Source organism: Pempheris klunzingeri, chromosome 8 (genome assembly GCF_042242105.1).
Source record: "Pempheris klunzingeri isolate RE-2024b chromosome 8, fPemKlu1.hap1, whole genome shotgun sequence".
NCBI classification, from domain to species: domain Eukaryota; kingdom Metazoa; phylum Chordata; class Actinopteri; order Acropomatiformes; family Pempheridae; genus Pempheris; species Pempheris klunzingeri.
The window spans coordinates 15,627,281-15,646,213 of record NC_092019.1 but is presented as its reverse complement, the minus strand read 5'-3'; the positions used below and the strand labels follow the sequence as shown (position 1 = coordinate 15,646,213).

The 18,933-nt window shown below is 42.4% G+C and overlaps 1 protein-coding gene across 1 annotated transcript; it reads left to right on the top strand.

Annotated features, from left to right (window-relative positions):
- Positions 1-156: 156 nt before the first annotated feature.
- epb41l4b (erythrocyte membrane protein band 4.1 like 4B) lies at positions 157-17,480 on the top strand. The gene is made up of 23 exons (XM_070836159.1): positions 157-534; positions 2,797-2,901; positions 2,990-3,032; positions 3,582-3,660; positions 3,928-3,972; positions 6,197-6,249; positions 7,054-7,174; positions 7,940-8,027; positions 8,116-8,204; positions 8,734-8,803; positions 8,901-9,070; positions 9,927-10,036; positions 10,651-10,681; positions 11,001-11,034; positions 11,168-11,271; positions 13,272-13,411; positions 14,341-14,462; positions 14,553-14,666; positions 14,757-14,812; positions 14,906-15,058; positions 15,253-15,373; positions 15,563-15,696; positions 17,039-17,480. The coding sequence occupies exons 1-23, from the start codon at positions 262-264 to the stop codon at positions 17,100-17,102; spliced, it is 2,319 nt and encodes a 772-aa protein (XP_070692260.1). The 5' UTR covers positions 157-261; the 3' UTR covers positions 17,103-17,480.
- The last annotated feature ends 1,453 nt before the right edge of the window (positions 17,481-18,933 follow it).

The following is an 18,933-nucleotide window of genomic DNA, read 5'->3' as shown; positions in this document are numbered from 1 at the left end:
TGGCGCCTCGGTGGTCGATGCGTGTTAGTTTCATTAGTATGCGGCTGGAGTCCCCCCGCTGCCGCCGCCATCCAGCCTGAGGACCGCTCGGCAGCCCTGAAGTCTCCTCGGTGCCTGCTGAGTGACTCCTTGCCCCGGGGAGGAGGAGGAGGAGGAGGAGGCGGCGGAGGCAGCAGAAGCAGGACCCCGGCTGCAGCGCCTGTTGTGCGGAACAGTTTTCACGGACGCACCACGGACCTCCTCGCCCTGTGGATCAGGAAGATGATGGGCTTTCTGCGCCGGACGTTCAGCCGCCGCTCCCGGAGCCGCTTCCAGACGAGAGAGGGGGACGAGCGGGACGGCAGAGGGGGAGGAGGAGAGGGAGGGATGACCGGGAACCCCCTGCTCCTGGCCCATCAGCAGCAGGTCGTCCATGCGCCCGCCGTGGTCACCGGGGGAGCGTCGGTGCACATCCCGGCGGCCGGGACGGCGAGGACCACCATCACCTGCCGCGTCCTGCTGCTGGACGGCTCGGATGTCAATGTGGATTTACCTGTGAGTGCGCTCTGCGTGTTTACACTGGCCGGCTGAGTGTGTAAACGGAGCACAGGGTGGTAGCCGAGGTCAGAGTGTGTCAAAGTGCGGCTCGGGGACCCCGTGGGGACCGTGGAGAGGTTCCCGGTGGTCCCCTGCACACATTTGGGACAGGGCTACTGCGCTGAAATTTAATTTGCTGTAGTTTAGCCATGATTCAGGGTTGTTGTCAACTTTCTCTCAACTTTTTAGATTCAAAATATCAGGAGAAACTTTAATAGTAAAAGTGGAATTGAACACAACTCTGGTTAGAGAATATGGAGATCTAAAAGTGAGTACTTTGTCTTATTACCCTTTTTATTCTAGCAAGAAATTAATCAACAACAATTTGGATGATTTATTAACAGTTTCTCAAGCAAAAATGTCCAAAACTCACAGGTTCCTGCTTTTAAAGCGCCAGACTTTTTCTCTCTGTTTCAGATTGATGAGCAACTTAAGACCTCATTTTGGGAACTGAGACAAAGTTTGGGTGTTTATTCTTGCCACATTTTTGACATTTTAAACAATCATTAGTAATCAGTAATGCAAATCACTGATTACTAGTTGCATCCCAAGTTCAACTGTCATCAATGATATGTGTCCTTTTACCAAAGTTTCACTGCCTGCGGTGTCACAGTGGCCTACATAGTATTGGTGTGTGTTTGGAAGCGTGTCTCTTCCTGTACAGTGAGAGGTGCAGCTCCAGATGGCGTTACAATTAGCCAATTCATCACATTACTTCCCCATTCTGACTGAGGGGAAATCCAACACAGACAGACATGAAGCTGCCCCCTCCTGTTTGCTCTTTTACAGCACCATCCTTTCACTTTTTTCCTCTCTCTCTCTCCCCCTCAGCCTATTTGCCTCTATCTGATCCTCCTCAACCAATCTCCGCTCCCTCCTGGACCCCCCACCTTGTGCCATCTTCACTCCTAATCTTCTCTTACGCTCCCTCTGCAGCCTGCTCCCTTGCTCATCACCTTACTCTTTCCCCCTCTTCTTCTCCTTTTGTCTCCTGTGATCCACCCTTCTCCCTCTGTCTTTCTCTATTCCCTGACTCCCTGATCTGATTTACCACCGTGGGGACTCACAGACGAGCACCATGAGTGTGTGAGGTGGGATGAGTGTGTGGGCCTTCGTGCGTAAGTGGTTGTCTCGTAAGATGTTTTAATTTTGAAGGTTGAATGTGTCACAGAAGCTGTTGCATGCATGCGTCACCCCGTGTATAGTGGGTTACCAGTAGAGAGCATTTCTCTTGTCCTCCAGGGACATTACAGCAATAACACAAAGCCGCAGCTTCTGCAGAGGTATTACATTTTCAACAATAAAGTGACACAGGGCTCGTCAAGCTGGTGGCTTAGTCACAGGTGTGTTGGAACAAGTTTGTTCGCGTCACGTGCACTGAGCAGAGCTGAAACTCGCCCATTAAAGCTTATTAGTCTGTCACTTCAGGCTGAATGGAGCCAAAGCACAAGGTTGAACAGGAACGGTAAAATGTTGGCATGTTCTCTTTGGCATGTGTGGCTTTGTGACATTGTTACTGCTGCATGTGCAACCTGTTTGATAGAGGCTATGATTTCAATCAGTCTCTAGAAATTACATGCTGCAGAATGAGCAAGAGCTCTCTGGTGATTTTTTTTTTTTTTTTTCCTGTCCCCAATCCCTTAATACCACTGATTTCCTCACACATTCATACACTCACCAGGAAGTTTAGACTGGTTATCAGGATCCAAAGTACAAGGCTGTCATCTGTCTGCTCACCCAGTGTGTGTTTTATGGGTCACACTGGTGTTAGGTCCTCATAAGGGGCAATGAGGCACATCTGCTCATGAACTATTCGGATGAAGTTTGGGACAAAATGCTGCTACAGTAGTTGTGCTAAACTACAAAGACTTGTGTTCTTGCTTGTGTGTGTTATTGACAAAAGCCTGAATAAGGGCCTTTCCCTTAGGGGCTTGTCCTTCTCATTGTGACCCAGATGTACACACACACACACACACACACACACACACACACACACACACACAACCACTTTCACATCCACTTAAAGTCATTTTGCTCCTGTTATGGGCACCAGGTCTATTTCTATTTAGCGAGAAAACCCACCAGCCATCTGAGTGGTGAAACTCAATTTTAGGACTCAGTCTATCCCAAGAAGATCAGGTTACTAAAGCAGAAGAGATAAAGAATAACACCACACGGAGCTCAGCTGAAAATATTTGACTTTTTGTTCTTCTTTTGTAGAGTAAATCCAAAGGCCAGGACCTTTTTGACCAGATCATGTATCACATAGATCTGGTGGAGACAGACTACTTTGGATTGCAGTTCATGGACACAGAACAAGTCTCAGTGAGTAACCAGCAACAAGCTCTTAACTTCCATCACAGTAGACCGCAAGCTGATACAACTCTCCTCCTTACTCCTTTCTCTCTGCTAGCACTGGCTGGATATGTCCAAGTTTATAAAGAAACAAATACGAGGTGAGTTCAACTCTGAGTGTTTTCCTAGTTAGGCCTGCTTGTGCCGTATGTGCAGGAAAATGTGCCGTGTACCGTATGTGCATGTGGAAGCAGGTAAGTGGGGAGCAGGTGGCACATTATCCAATGTTGACATGGTGATTAGCATGTGCATTAGACGCTGTACCCTTGTTTGCTCTCTAGCTTGTAACACAATGGTACAGGAGGGGGAGGTGGGATGAGCCTGATGCTGCCTGTCCGCCGGCTCTTTCTTCATTTAGGAGCCTAAAACAAAAGTCGGATCGATGTTGAAGTAAAACAGGAAAGAAATAAAAAAGTAGGTTACAAAGAAATGTAGGTGAAAAAGATTTATTGCCTGGCGGACAGTGATGGATGGACTGGATGAAATAAAATGGATAAAATAAATCGTAAGAAAATTTGATTTGATTGAATTAATATTCGACAAATTACAACTTCGTCTCTCTGCAGCTCTTCCCGTCTCACACACTCACACAAACATAGTCTTCTCATGCCTTTTTTTGACACTTTGCTCTGTCTCTTTGTTTCTTTCAGACGGGCCCCCATACAGACTGTTCTTCAGAGTGAAATTTTACTCCTCTGAGCCAAATAACCTGCGTGAGGAATTTACAAGGTAAAAATCTCACATACAAATCACACGCGGATGCACACACATGAACACACACACGCAGTTTTCTCAGGAGCCCAGAGGTCCAAAGGGGATGTGGGGCTAATTACTTTGCTGCTGTGGGCAGATTCAAATCAAGGCCAATCGGACAGAGACTTGTTAAAACAAATTATATGTCAGAGATGACGAAAAGCCTGTGATACATCAGTTGATTTATGTTCCTGTTCAGTGTGTGCCTCTCACTCCCTATGTTTTTTTTTTTTTAACCAACAGGTATCTGTTTGTGTTGCAGCTTCGACAAGATATTCTCTCTGCCAAGTAAGTTTCTTTGTCGCTGTTAATTCACACAAATGTGGCATGTAAAAATTACAGTATAATACACCCAGAGACACACATAGACACATATACTGTATATAAACACTCATACCTCCATTTTATATACAACATACTTTATACTTTTTGCACATCTAAAGGAACAGTTCACTATGTTGAGAAATATGCTTATTTGCTTTCTTTCTCAGAGTTAGATATGATGATCGACACCACTGTAAATATGAAGCTGTCTGCACTAGCTGTTTCCCCCTGTTTTCAGTCTTTATGCTAAGCTAAATGGATGCAGGCTAGTAAATATCTTTTCATTGAAGTCTCAACAAGAAAGCAAATTAACACATTTCCTTACACGTCGAACTATTCCTTTAAAAATCAATATATTCACACACACTGCATACACGCACATCGACAAACATGTACATTTAAAAATACAAACCACATAGGAGAAAAAAAAACTCAAAAGAAACTTAAAGTTACAGAGACAAACTGCATTTGACAAGCAAGAACCACACCACAACAGTACGTGATTAATGGTGCTATGAGGGGAGGACTGGATGTAGAGGATGGATAGTTGTGAGAAAGGGGATGCACGTCGGGAGGAGGAAGTAATCTGTTTTTGTCTGGTCAGTGGCCGATATAATGGAAGGAGGAGATGCAGTGTCTCAGGAGTTGTGTCACCCGAGCTTATTACGAGCCCAAGACGATATGTGGAGAAGGGAAAGGTGGGAGAGGCAGAATAGGGACAGAAAGGGGATGATGTGGGCCAGAAGGTAAATGGAAGAGACAAACAGGAGAGAAGGGGACCAGTTACTGTGTAAGTCGGCCTGACAAGTGACCAGGGGTGAACCTAATGAACAACTAACTTCATTACTTACAAATAAGATTGGGGAGGCAGTTATGGGTCCAGATAAAAAAGAGGAAGTGGGGAAACATACTCACAATAATTTCTAATACTAGCTATTCAACAATCAACATGGTAAATGGGAGATCAAGTCCAGTATGTAACCAATGTTTGTTTAAGATATTTAACCCCTTAAGCAACAGCCCGCTGGTGGGTCAGTCATTACAAACACACAGTGGGCAGCCAAACATTATTCAAACCTACAGATTGTATTTGAAATTTTATTGGAGATCCAAAGGTTAACAACAATATTAAATATGATCATTAATTTTAAGGAAACTTGTGATATAAAATGATGCACAAGACATTTACAGTATTTCTTTTAGACGGAGAGCTGCAGCCATACAAAGCACTGTCTTGTTACAATAAAATGATTCAGAATATATATGTGATTCTGTAAGAGCATAAAAATAATCTGAGAGCTACTTAAGGGGAAACAAAAGAAGTAAGGGGTCCATTATTGAAGAGTGGTGAACAATATGCAACTATTAATTCCACAAAAAAGGCCCACTGTGTCTTTAGAAAATCTTGACCTCATTATTGGAGTATAATGGAAGATGGACATGCTTAGACTGCTTGGTAGAGTAGAAGTATATAACTGAGAGTTAGTTTCATTCATATTTGTCTCCGAAAAGTCTTGTAAATGGGAGTGCTCAAATAGAGTTTTTGCAAATATACGCACAACTGTGTATTTTTTTGATAAAGGCAGTTAAAGAATGGAGATACATTCATTTGGAGAGCTTAACCTTGAATCTGCAAGCGTAAATCTGATCTCAACTGAACTGGAACAGAAGAAAACATTCTTAAAATAAAGTTCTCTCCTCATGAACCATTTTAAAGTAATTTTTCTTCATCTGTGAAGATGTCTGGATCTCACTAGTAGAGTTAAACCTGGTACAAACACTCTCACCTGTGGCAGTGTACACACGGTGACCTACAATAGAGTTTGGGGGACTTCTGGAGCCCGTTTCCTCCACACAAACACAAACCTGCATGCACAAACACACACTCAGACAGCGTGTTACCCCTCTCCCTCCTCCTGGCTCTATCTGGGCCACGGATCCCCAGAGTCCAGCTCTATTATAAAGCTCAAGATCAGGAACAGCAGAGGGCTACTTATTTTAGGAAAAGGGTTGCTCCTCTCCTCCTTGACACGCGCACTTACACACACACACACACACACACGGTGTAGGGCATTTAGACACTTTAATGTCTTTACAACACGTGATAACATGTACAGTACACATCACACCACGGGCAGGACAGAGTGTTATGTTTGATGAAAACAGTGTCTCTTTTTCCTCTGGTCAGGTTGAAATGTCCGTACGATGTCTCGGTAGAGCTGGCAGCGTATTGTTTACAAAGTAAGTGGACTTCACATGCTTATATTTATTTATATATGCAGAGGTGTCACGTCCACCTGTGAAAGGTCTCAAAAACTGCGTGTTTTAGCTATTAACTACAAATCACGTATTGTTTAACCCAGTCATATATTTGATTTCATTGTCTAATTTATCATTGGGTGGTGAAGCAGTTGTAAGTCAACAATTCTTTCTGAGTGGTGTGTTTGCCTTGGCATCCATGATTGTAGAAAAGCAATACATTTATAATCTGTGTCATCAGAAAAATAGCCAGAGGGCAAACAGTAATCTAAGATGGATGCTGTGAAAAGTTTGTGGGTACTTGTTTTGAAAATATGCCGCTCTGCTGCTTGATATTATCAAAGCTTCCTTGAATGCACCAACAAGGAACGTGCGTGGAGCGTGCAGGAATTTACAGCTTTAAAGTGAGACTATGCAACTTCTGCTGAACAGCGGCCACTGAGGCCAAAAGTGAGATCATGAGATAATGGTAAATGTGGTGTAACAGTAGTACAAGTAGGGAAGAGTCCTACTGTCAGTTTGACTCAGTAATGTTACACAGCAGTGTGTATCTCTAGTTCTCTAACATTAGCCACCATGATCACGACAGGGGTGTTACCTTAACTCTTTGTCTGTAAGAAGAGGAGTGTGTTGTTTCATCTGTAAAAAATGACGTACACTCAGTCATTAAATACCTGGGATACCAATACACAGCACATGTTTTAGACTGTATGTAGTCGTGTTTGCAGCGTCTCCATCTGCTCTTCTCCTACACCTGTGTTTCTGCATCTCTTGGTCCGTATTCAGGTGAGCTGGGAGACTGCGATCCCTTGGAGCACTCTCCTGAGCTGGTGTCTGAGTTTCGCTTCACTCCCAAACAGAGTGAGCCCATGGAGGCGGACATCTTCGGCAGGTGGTTGGAGCTCAGGTGAGTTTAAAGGTTTTCATGAAGTGTCACACTGTACCCACTGTACACATTTAGAGTTGTAGAAAATGGGAAAACGGCAAACTACTAAAACCCAGGATATTTGAATATTCACACACATGGATCTGAGCTAGTTGCTACAATACTTTGACTGTGTCAAAGCAGTTTATTGGAGAGTGTCCAGTGGCCGATGACTTGACCTGAGGAGGTTTATTTCCTCTTTGGATGAAACAACTGGGGCAAAAAGCAGAGCACTGAGCAGGAATGGAAGTCAAACTGCTATAGCCCTTCAGCGCCAGCATTTCCACTGAGGAGGGCGTCTAAATTTCACTCTCCCTCAGCTCTCGCCTCCTCGGCCTCAGCCTTGCTCTCACCGGCCTGTATGAAGGATTAAGGGATTAATCCCTGGAGGGTCTTGATTGATTCCGAGCAGTATTTAACCCAGCTGCGGTCTTATTTCTTCCATCTCGGATTAGATTACATACACATATGCTGCGCTTCACAGAGCTGACTGAGCCACCCAAGGACGAACCCACACTGAATTCACCGTCATTATTACACTGAACACCAAGACTGAGTCAGGGAGGGCCAGAAGGTTGCAAACCATGTACTTCCTTTCAAGCTAACACCAGTTACTAGCATGAGGTGTCTTTATTGGTAGTTTTCTTTTTCAGACCACCTCACAGGTGTCAGAACTGAGGTGACGGAGGGAAAGATGTTTTTGTTGTGAAAACTCAACATGGTGTTTTGTTTTTTTTTAATCCTCAGGGGAAAGAGCCCATCTCAAGCAGAGATATCTTTTCTCAACAAATGCAAGTGGCTGGAACTTTACGGAGTAGATATGCACTTTGTCAAGGTGTGTGAGTGTATCTTATTATCAGTGCGTGTCTCCACATCAGTGTGTTTGAGAGCTAAAGGTGTGTACGTGTGTGTTGTGTCTTCAGGGCAGAGATGGAGGAGAATATGCTCTAGGTCTCACTCCCACGGGCATCTTAGTATTTGAAGGCTCTAACAAAATCGGCCTCTTCTTTTGGTGAGTACATCAAACGCAGCACCAGCAGTTCCTAAAGCAGGTGCTGTGAGGGGACACAAAATGTGCCCATTTCCATTTTTTACTCGTAAATGTTAACAGCGATTCACCACTTTTTTTATATTGTGTGTCATATTCAACACTAGAAATGAGCAATAAACACCAGAATCTCCTTATAGAAACATTTGAAAAGAGGCCTGGTTGTCATAGTAATGCGTCTTTCCTCCTGGCTCTGACTTTTCCAGGCAAATAGTAGTAATTGTTAAATTGTTAAATTCAGTTTTATCTCTTAGCCTGCATAGCAGCACAGCCTAAAACTGCTGACTGAGTGACTGCAAAAAGGCCCACTGAATATTAATACACTTGATATTGTCATGTCATATATGTATGTATGTCACATGTGCACATGTTTGCTTTGTTTATGGTGAACATGGGGGGGCGTTGCCATGTTTTCAAAATGTATGGGAACTACTGCACTAATGTGGAGTTGTTGGTTTTGTTGCCCTTTTGTGTGTCTCGCTGTGTAATCCAGGCCCAAAATCACTCGTCTAGACTTTAAAAAGAGTCGACTCACGTTGGTCGTGGTGGAGGACGATGATCAGGTTTGTCCTGTCCCGTCACAAACACAACCCTGCATGCAAACACGCTCAGGCACACACGAGGTGGCCAACAGTGTGCGGCTGTTTTCTGACTGTGCAGGGTCGGGAGCAGGAGCATACGTTTGTGTTCCAGCTGGCCAGCTCCAAGACCTGCAAACACCTGTGGAAGTGTGCCGTGGAGAGCCACGCCTTCTTCCGGCTGCGCCAACCAGCCACAGGCAAGGCCAGCCGCAGCGACTTCACACGGCTCGGTTCTCGCTTCAGATTCAGGTAGAGCACCGAGACAGACTCACCTGGAAAGTGTGTTTCTGACCACTGAGACTGCACCGATGAGTTGGCTCACTCAGGTGGTTGCGGCCAGCACTAAAACAAGCATATGGGGAACAGTGTGTCACATAAAACAGAGCCTTTGTATCTATGGTTACAGTGTATCTATGGTTACATGGATCTGTTCCTATGGCGACTGAGATATCTCACTCATATTGTTTGTTTCCTTCTGACTAATACAAAGCAGTGTGAAGTCCGCTTTACTTTACTTGAGTTTTTAAGTGGATTAAAAACTCACTTTACAGGTGTTGGAAGTAAAAATAGGAACATCCGGGCAGTGTAATGTGATAAATATCAACCATACCAATGTCACTTGTCTGGACTTTTATTTAAGAGTGATTTCATGATGAGTAAATAGACAAACAAGTCTGCTTAAGCTAATATTGTAGTGATCAAGTCACCTAAATACTGAAATATATGTAAAACTGGTGTTAATTCCTTCAGATTAATTCAGGTTTTGGGTTAAATTGTTAATTGTGTTTTTATGTACTACTTTATTTTGTACACAATTTTTACTTAAGACTTGCTTTCCAATTAAACCTCCCAAACTTACAAGAACGATTTAGTCTCATCAGAAGTTGTGTCTATTAAACAACTTTAGAAACAGTTTCCTGTTAGTGGCACAATAACAAATGTCTAAACTTTAAAACTTCATCTTTTAAATCCTTAAAGTAAGAATGAAATGTTTTAGATTTAATTCCCCAACAGTGAATCCTCAACAAATTGTTTTTTCAAACCCTGTAATTGAAGTGAGACTGTATAGGAAAAACATTTATACTTCTGTGTGTTTACATCTCAGTGGTAAAACAGAGTATCAAGCCACTCATGGAGGCAGACTGAGGAGAGCCAGCACTTTTGAGAGAAGGCCAAGCAAGAGATACCCCTCCCGCACACAGTCACTGGGCAAAGGTGAGTCTTATCAGCACAAGCAAATGCTGATGACTAATAGCACCTGTTTAGTCATTTAAACGGCTGCATGTGTTATCATGAAGGTCACATACTGCACAGTTGCTGTCCAGAATAACTGTTGAAGCTGCAGCCTGTAAAACTGTCATCCCCTCCAAAGGGTTTTCCTCTAAAAATGTCTAAAATTATATGGTAATGTAATAGATTAAAAAGAACTTAAAAACAGCTCTGGTTCTTTTAAAGAATGTACCAGGCTGTCACACTTAAGTGTCACCTGTCTACTTTGTCAAAAGCACCTGCTTTATCCATCTATCTATTAGACATGGATGATCAAATGCAGACTTGAAAGCTGTTTGGGCTTCAAGGCTGTCAGTGTTGACATCCACACACTTTTTATTTATATATTATTTACTGGTTTTCCATTCAGCCCTGCAATACAAAAATTAATAAAGATTGAAGTATTGGTGATGGCTCAGCATCACATGCATACCAAGTGTCTGGACTGGAAAACAGACTAAAAATAAAATAACTCCTTTGAAAATCTACACATAAGTGAAGGTAAAGTGACAAAAGTCATGTTTTCTGCTCTTAACTGAATTCATATCTCTTTCTGTCAGCTGCCATCTCCCCGGCCAAGCCACATATCAGGTAACAGACACACACAAATATACACAATACACACATGCACATTCATATTACTGTGCTTATGAGGACATTCCAATTATTACGTTCATTCCTTATCCTCTAACTTTGACCTTAATCCACAAAACGACACGGATAATCTGAACTCAAACACTAAAATAGCCTTTTGTAAAAGAAAAAAGAAGTAAAATAACCGTCACTCTGTAGGTTTTTCTCCACCTTTTTGAGGATTTATTGCTCGTTCAAAAAATTCAAGCAAACACTTAAAGAAATTTGTGTTTTCAGTAAATTTCTTTTGAATCTGTTATCTGTCATGCTTTTCCAGCTCTCACGCCAGCCCCGATCCCAGCCTACATCCAGTGAGTGACCTCAGATAACCCACTTTCTCACATGCACACACACTCACACAAACACAGCAGCCCCTGATCTGGCTTCACCCTTGTGACAACATTTAATTTCAGCATCTCCTCAATCTCCTCTCCTCCCCTCCAGTACCAGCACAACATTCCCATTGGTCACGAGCCGTGGCACCCGCCCCATCCCGCTCTCACACCCCCAGTTTACCTGCAGCCCTCTGGACACACACCACCACACAGGTAAGACAGCCGACCACACAGAGCGGGGATTAAATGAGAAGACTGATGACGCATTGGTCTTTGAGGTCGTTTGTTTCTATTTTTAGACAAAGTCACTCATCTGATGCTCTCAGTGCTCCATGTTATGTTTGTAATCACACGTCACGTCACTCATAAACCTCATACGTCTATGTGTCTTGTCTACCTCCATGCTTATGTATGTGTGTATATGTGTGTGTCATCCTCCATCTGGTGTCATGTTCAGGCCCTCTGTCAAGGCTGTGAGTCCCACGTCCAGTCATCCTCCCGTCCCGGAGCGCACCAGCGGCACCTTCCCAGGATCCATCAGTGTGGTTTACAGGGACAAGGTCATGACTGCACTTTGACCTTTGTTTGACCGGGGAATCTGTTTCAAACCCAGACTGTTAATACTTTCATAGACTGGTGTCCCACAGAGAGAGACTCTGGTGACGGACTCAGCGGAAAGAGAGTTGTGTCCATCGTCCTTCATCACGTCTGTCATCATCCATTTGTCACACCCCCTCATGTGTGTCAGTGAACACCTTCATGAAATATCCCAAAAAAAGCAAAGTGTCATAGAGCTCAAAGGTTTTCAGTCTGGCTTTCACCGCCTCCCCAATGGGTCTCAGGAAGCGGAGGTGCAGAGGAGAGATGTGAGGCGAAGACACTGTGTGAGGTGAAAGCGACATGTGCATACCGGTGTTCTGAAAACAACAGGAAGTTAGTTATTGCAGTTCGGCTTATCAGCAGTAACAGCTGATGGAGGAAAATAAGGTACTCAATAAGGTAATAAGGTACTCAGCAGCCTCAAACTCTGCAATTTGTGCCAAAAATGGCACTCCTTCTCAGGGTCATAACTCTAAAGTCAACCCTGAACACACAGACTTGATACATTTATCTTTAGATTCAGTGTGACTCAAACGTCACATGGGTGTCATTATCTCTGATGTCTATTGTGAATAAATGTCCATAGATTCGCTTCGGAATCATGGCAAAAAAGTTCAACATGATTATTCTGAATTATCTCCCAAATTGAAATAAGACGAGTACAAAAAATAAGAGTGATAAAATCCATGAATGTGATATTTTTTTAGGTTGCACTTTTAGTATATATATATATTTTTATTTAACATTCCCGAGGCTCAGAATATCCCATCAGCGTTATGTTCCTCAAACACCCTCCTTTATCCATTCATACACACAAATGCAGTGTCAGACGTTGAAAGCCCCCGATCCAGACTAAAAGAGACCACTAGAACACAAGTAGAATAAAGATAGGACCAGGTGTAATAGCTTTGCCTGCCTTTGTGTTGTTGTGCACATATTCATGTAATCATGGTTGATGTTTACTACAAGATCTCGAATCTGCTCTGAAGATTGTACTTATATTCATGCTTAAGGAATCTCGTGACAGCTAATTTATCCAAATCACTTTAATTTGAGTGAGAGAAAGTGATGTGAGTGCTGAATAAGGTCATTCTCAACAGGTGGAAGGGGTCGCGCTAAGCACATATTGTATGCTGGTTTAGGGATTAAGCTGCTTTAAGATGTATAATATATAGTTCAGTGTGAATTAGAGGCATGAACTAGAGTCCTGCATATATTGTGTTGTGCTTTCAGTGTTGAGATTTTTGAATGAAATAACAATAACAATTGTTCTAGCATTTTATGGATTTGCTAAATCACCCATCAGTTTACAGAAAATGTGGCCAATGTTTTGCTGTTATAGTGTGAAGCCTTTTACTCTGTAACATTTACTTGAATCACATGATGCCTTTAGGGATGTTGCCATTAAATAAACAGAATGTTTATAATTGAAAAATATTGCAAAGATCTGTCTTTTTATTGTTTTATAACTTAAGCCCACTTGTTAGATTTATTTTTTACATTTATAATAACTAGACATTAGACTGTGATGTTTTTTGTGAAAAATTCAAGGATGCATTTTAAGTGGCATTTTGTTAGAGGGAATTTGTCTTGATTGCATGTGTCATCTTCAGTTTCCCTCTGAGCGGTCCTACTTCAGACCATCAGTTCAGCGTCGAAGAGAATGAGACTTCCTATTCTGGCAAGATCCACCACCATCACCGCCGCCACACACACAGCCAGGACACGCTCTGCCACACACACACCAAGAACAGTGAGTATTCTCAGTCTGAGCGAGAGCTATCCAAACAGTGTCTGTCTGCAGATCTGTGATATATATCAAAGCTGTACGCTGATGCTCCTTTCATGATCACTGCTGAGTGCTGGTCAGCATCCTCAGCTTAGTTTTTTATGGGTCTGTGCATCCAAATCGCATACAAAGCACAATAAAGATAGATTCAAAATATTTTAAGTCACCAGTCGGGTGTTCGTGTGAACAGCACATTAAGGGATCCCTTCATAATGCACTTTCAGTGTAAGTGACAGTGGGACAAAATCCACAGTTTTCATTCTGTGTAAAAATGTATTTCAACTCCAGTCGTCTAGATTAGACAAAATTAAGTGGATCATTTTTAGTATGAAGTTTCTCTAGACACCTTGTTGTGCTGAGGTGGAGGGATAGTACCTCATAGAGGGAACTTTATATAGAAAATATATTTCATTATTCATACCTGTGAACCAAGATTTAAGGTAAAACCAGCTAGAAATATGTTTCTGAATGGAAATACGGTTGTCAAGTTTTCCAGAGGTTATTTTATTTGGTGCCTTGACACAAATAAACTTAGTGTCATTTTCCTCCGTTGTACTGAGATGGTGGCAGAAAGCTCATTGGCTAGATACCATTAGTATTATCTTTGTACGTTTTTATAATTTGGGTGAACTATCCCTTTTTACCACATTTTCTTGTGTTTGAGTTTTGTTTCCTTGTTTCTTATTTTACAGTTTATTGTGTTTATACACAAAAGCACCTATAATCACAAATTTTGCCATCGTTCCCACACTAAACGGACCTCTGGGCTATCAGTAACCTAATGAGTCCGCTCACAATGAAGAACCAAAGGTCTTAGGGATTAAAATAACATGTAGATACAATACAAAATGTAGCCTATAATGCGTTTTCTCATTAAACTCTGTGTGTATTAGAACGTCGAGCTCCTCCCTGCCCTGCAGATGAGTTGGACATCTCCCACTCTCTGCTCAAGGCTCTCGAGTCAGAAAGCGATTCTCCCCCGTGGCCCTCGCTGCACGTCAACATGGACAACAAGGTCAGACACTACCCACACGCCATCGTCCTGCTTTGCTCACAATAAGATCTCGCCCAAGTTTCTTCACCTTCCTCCCTGTTGCCCTGCCAGGGGGAGGAGAAGCAGCTGTCTGAAAAGTCTCTGCACCATCCTGCCTCTCCAGCGATGCTCCCCGAACATCTCAAGTGTAACATCCTCAAGGCCCAAATGGAGGCGGCTTTCAGGGTGAGTCCCAAACTACCAACTAACCATCTAAAACCTAGTGCACTGTACAGGGTAACTAACAGCAGTGTCCTCTTCTCCTCCATGATGAAGAAGGAAGCTCCAACAACACCAAGAAGGAATAACTCAAATGAGACCCTCAATGACAGGCCAGTGCCTTCATCCCATCTTCACATGCTTACACATGTTTCTGCACGTGAGTACTGAGGAGTAACTCTCCCTGTGATCACTCTGGACTTCAGGTATCAGAGCTCGTCCCAAGACTCGGCTGCATCCAGTCTCACTGCAGACAAGACACCACATCGGCGAGACCGCAACCCGACACCAGAGAGACCGCAGTCCAAAGGCAACGCAAGCACCAACCGCAGAAAACGACTGGTCAGACAGTTCAGCTTGTGAGTGCACATCACCTGTGATTACTGTTGAAGGACGGAGCTCCAAGAGGGAAATTGCACACTGGAAATGTATACACCACAGAGTACTCGAGGCACAAGCAGTGCTATCTCTGCTCTTTGAGAATTACATTTTGTTCACAGCAATCTGCAGGTCGCAGAAGTCACTCATTCTCTCTCAATTTATTGCCTGTCAGTAACCATGAAGATGAAGATAATCTCCCAGAAGCACTTGCAGCCATCTCCTCCCAGAGCGCAGGAAAGTCAGGATCTACCAGCTCATTGGACAAACAGATTCAGCCATCCATATACCCACAGGTAACTCTCACACTCTCACACATGCGCACACACACACACACACACACACCCTAAAAAGCCATGAGAAGAATGTTTGTTAGATGCACCACACTCCGCTAATGTGGGATTATTATTATCATTAGCTCTCAGTAAACAGAGGACTGCCTGTGTCTGTGTGTGTCTATGTGTTTACATTCATGTGTATTTCAGGTGGATAATATGCCAGCACTGGAGCTGGGTAGTCCATGCTGTCCCTCTCCTTCGCCTTCTCCCCATCTTTCCCCTTCGTACTACCGTAGCTCCATTCCTCACCTGGTCCCTTACCTTGCTGCCCATAACGACAGGTAACACGCCTCAGTTCTCCATGTTCTCTGGGGCACGCTCATACTTGCCTAAACCTTCCTCCTGTGATCTCACAAACTATTTTAAAAAAATTCAAGTAAGCATTTTGGGGGCTTCCTGGAGCCCCAGTAGGTAACACGTAGCTTATTTTCATATCATTTAATCTGCTGATTATTTTCTCGATTAATCGATTAATCATTTTGTTAATAAAATGCCTGTTATAATTCCCCATCCAATCCAATGCCTTCAAATGTCATGATTTGTCTGATTAAGAAAAACTGAAGATATTCAGTTTACTGTTTTTTTATGACAAAAAACATCAAAACTTCACATTTGAGAGGCAGGAACGCACAAATGTTTGGCATTTTTTTGCTTAAAAATGGTTAAATCGATTAATCTTTTGTCAAAATAATTGCCAGTTAATTTTCCCTGTCTCCCATTGTTTCTTGTCCTTATCTGTCACACTGCATTAAAGGTAAAATGCCAAAAAATATTCTATAAAAAAGTAACAAGGATTAACAAGACCTAAATGTTGGACAGTAACAATCTTGGTCAACGTTTTTTCTTCTGCATATATTGTTTTGGCGTTATTGTAGATAGTTTAGGAAATCCATGCCTGTTAATGTAACTGCATAATGTGTGTACACTTCTATACCGTGTGTCAGTTCTGCACTACGTTAACAAAGAGCAACTACATATTTAGTCAAAACTGAGTTTGTGACATCTGCTTTATGATATCAAAATGTGTAATTTGGGCAGAAAAAGCAGCAACAAGAAAACAAACTGGGCACTTAAATTAGTACTCTGGCTTGTTGCAGCTAACTGGTGAGATAACCTATCTTCTGTTTTCTGTAACTGACAAATCAACTTGATGCTCCAAAATCTTAGTAATTGAATTTGTATCACATGAATAAGACAGCAGCTATATCTAATCGTAATGGAAAATATGCATTTTGTTTGGATTCCCTTCAAATTGGCGGAACATGAAGTATTTTTTAAAGACTTTATTTATGTTTTATGTCTGTTACTGATTAGTTACCAGCATAAAAGGCATACAAGTGATTTCATAACTTCTTAATCTGTTACTAATAGCTTTAAAACTTCAAACCCCTTTTTCTCAGCTTCATTATTTCTGTAGTTACTGTTCCTGCTGCCTTTGTGATGCAGTTTTCTTACCCTGCTGTTTCTATTGACTTTATTGTTAAAATAAAATTTCGTGATTTTATCTCTCTTAATTAGACTTTTGCTACCTGGTTAGATAAAGGAAAATTAAATGAAAACAGGCACATTTGTGTATCTTTAGATTGCTAATGATGTGAGGTTTGTATCTTTCTGTGTTTGTAGCGGAGAGGAAATGAGGCTGGACAGAGAGAAGATACTCAGAGCCCTCCTGATGACGGAGCTCTGAGACCTTGACCCTTGACCCCTGTGACATCAACGCCAGACGCAGCAGACGTGGCGTTAAATGAGGAAAGTGGAGGCGGAAACAGGAGACCCAAAGTCGTTGGCTGCAATCAACATTTGTATAATATTACATATTACATTCAGCAGCTATTAAATATATATTTCCATAAAGGCAATTGTTATATTTACTTAATTTTAGAAGGACGATTCTTTATATTCATCAAAATAAAACTGTAAAAACTATAAGTGAGATAGAACAAAATGGACTCACTGGCTAACGAAAAGACAAGCTACAGATGTGACCGGTGCTGCCTGCATGATAAATATGTTACATGATAAAAAATATTTATCAGATTTGCTTCAGGGTTACGTTTAAGTTTTATGTGATTTCATCACCTATGTGATGACTAAACTGTGTTTCAGACAGCGACTGTTGAAGCACTGATTTCTACACTTTTGAAATTCAATTCGCTTTCGAGTTATTTTTTTCAAACTGTAAATAGACATTGTTATTAATATGATGGTAACGGAGACTTCCTTATGTCAGATATCCATTTTGAGATGCCAACACATTTTCAGCATTTGAGTTTTGAGAAACTTCCTGAACAAGCTGAAAGTGAACTGAGGTCTGGCTCGGTGAAGGAGAAGAGATCAGACTGGGTTTTACTGCGAGACCGTGCAGCTGCAGTCTCGCTCCACCCACTAGAAGGAGACAAATCTGCAGTCACAGCTCCTGCGGCAGCTCAACACACTGATCCTGTGCTGTCATGCTGGACAGATCACGGATCGCTTTGCCAAATTTTTAAATGCAGTTTGAGTTAAGTGATCTCAGAAGTCAGGTTCTTGGATATTAGCTATTGTTTAAGCGTAACCCTGCTGCTTAACAACTTTATTTGAACCCTCGTTTTGTCACAACCACATCTGAGGCAGCGTGTGATATGCTGCTGTACTGTTTGTTCTGGTTTATGTTGTCCCTGCCCTCGGTTGGATGTTAATAAAGGCCACATCATCCCTTTGACAGCTCTGTAGCAGCATCTTTAGTCTCTGCAGTGACATGGGAATGTGGATCAGCCTCACCCTGCGTGCCTGTGTGTTAAGAGTGTATGTAGGCCTCACCCACCCTGTGAAGGAATGTTGTTATAAAAGATATTACTGTTTTATCTGCCTCTACACACCTACCAGGTACAGTACAGTCCGCCTGTAATTGCTCCTCTGATCTGTCCACTTAATGTGAGATTATTCCTCCTTAAGGCAAAGTGCAGCAGAGAGTTGAGGAATATGCTGCACATGTTTCTATCTTAAAGAAATAATTTGGACCTTGACAGAAATAATCATGTGTGTGAGTCAGTAAAGAACACTTTCATGTCATACCTATGAAATGTTTCTATGCAATAAGGGAGTGTATGAAAATGATTGGTGTGGTGTCGAGGGCTCAGGCAGTAGCTATATGGCTGCTGAGAAGCTTCATCACAGACGTCACCTCACTCATTAGTACCACGTTAGGTTGTGCTTAACATACATTATAATCTGATAGATTTAACTAAAATGCAGAATAAAGTGAAGGAAAACTCTAGAGAGCCCTACACCCACCACAATGCGGTGCACAGCATAAGTGTCACTGCTAGTGCCAGATGCAGGTGTCATTTTCATGGCAAGCACTCGTGTTGTGTAAGTAGCAAATATTCGTTCACCCAGCTGAGCTCAGATAAGCGTGCTGGTCTTATACTGAGGTGTAGTCGAGTGTGTTGTTGCTGCATTACTATCTTGAGGCAGCAGAAAGCAAATGCACCACTAACAAACAAAAACCTGGTGTAAAGTCAATGGAGCAGTATTTT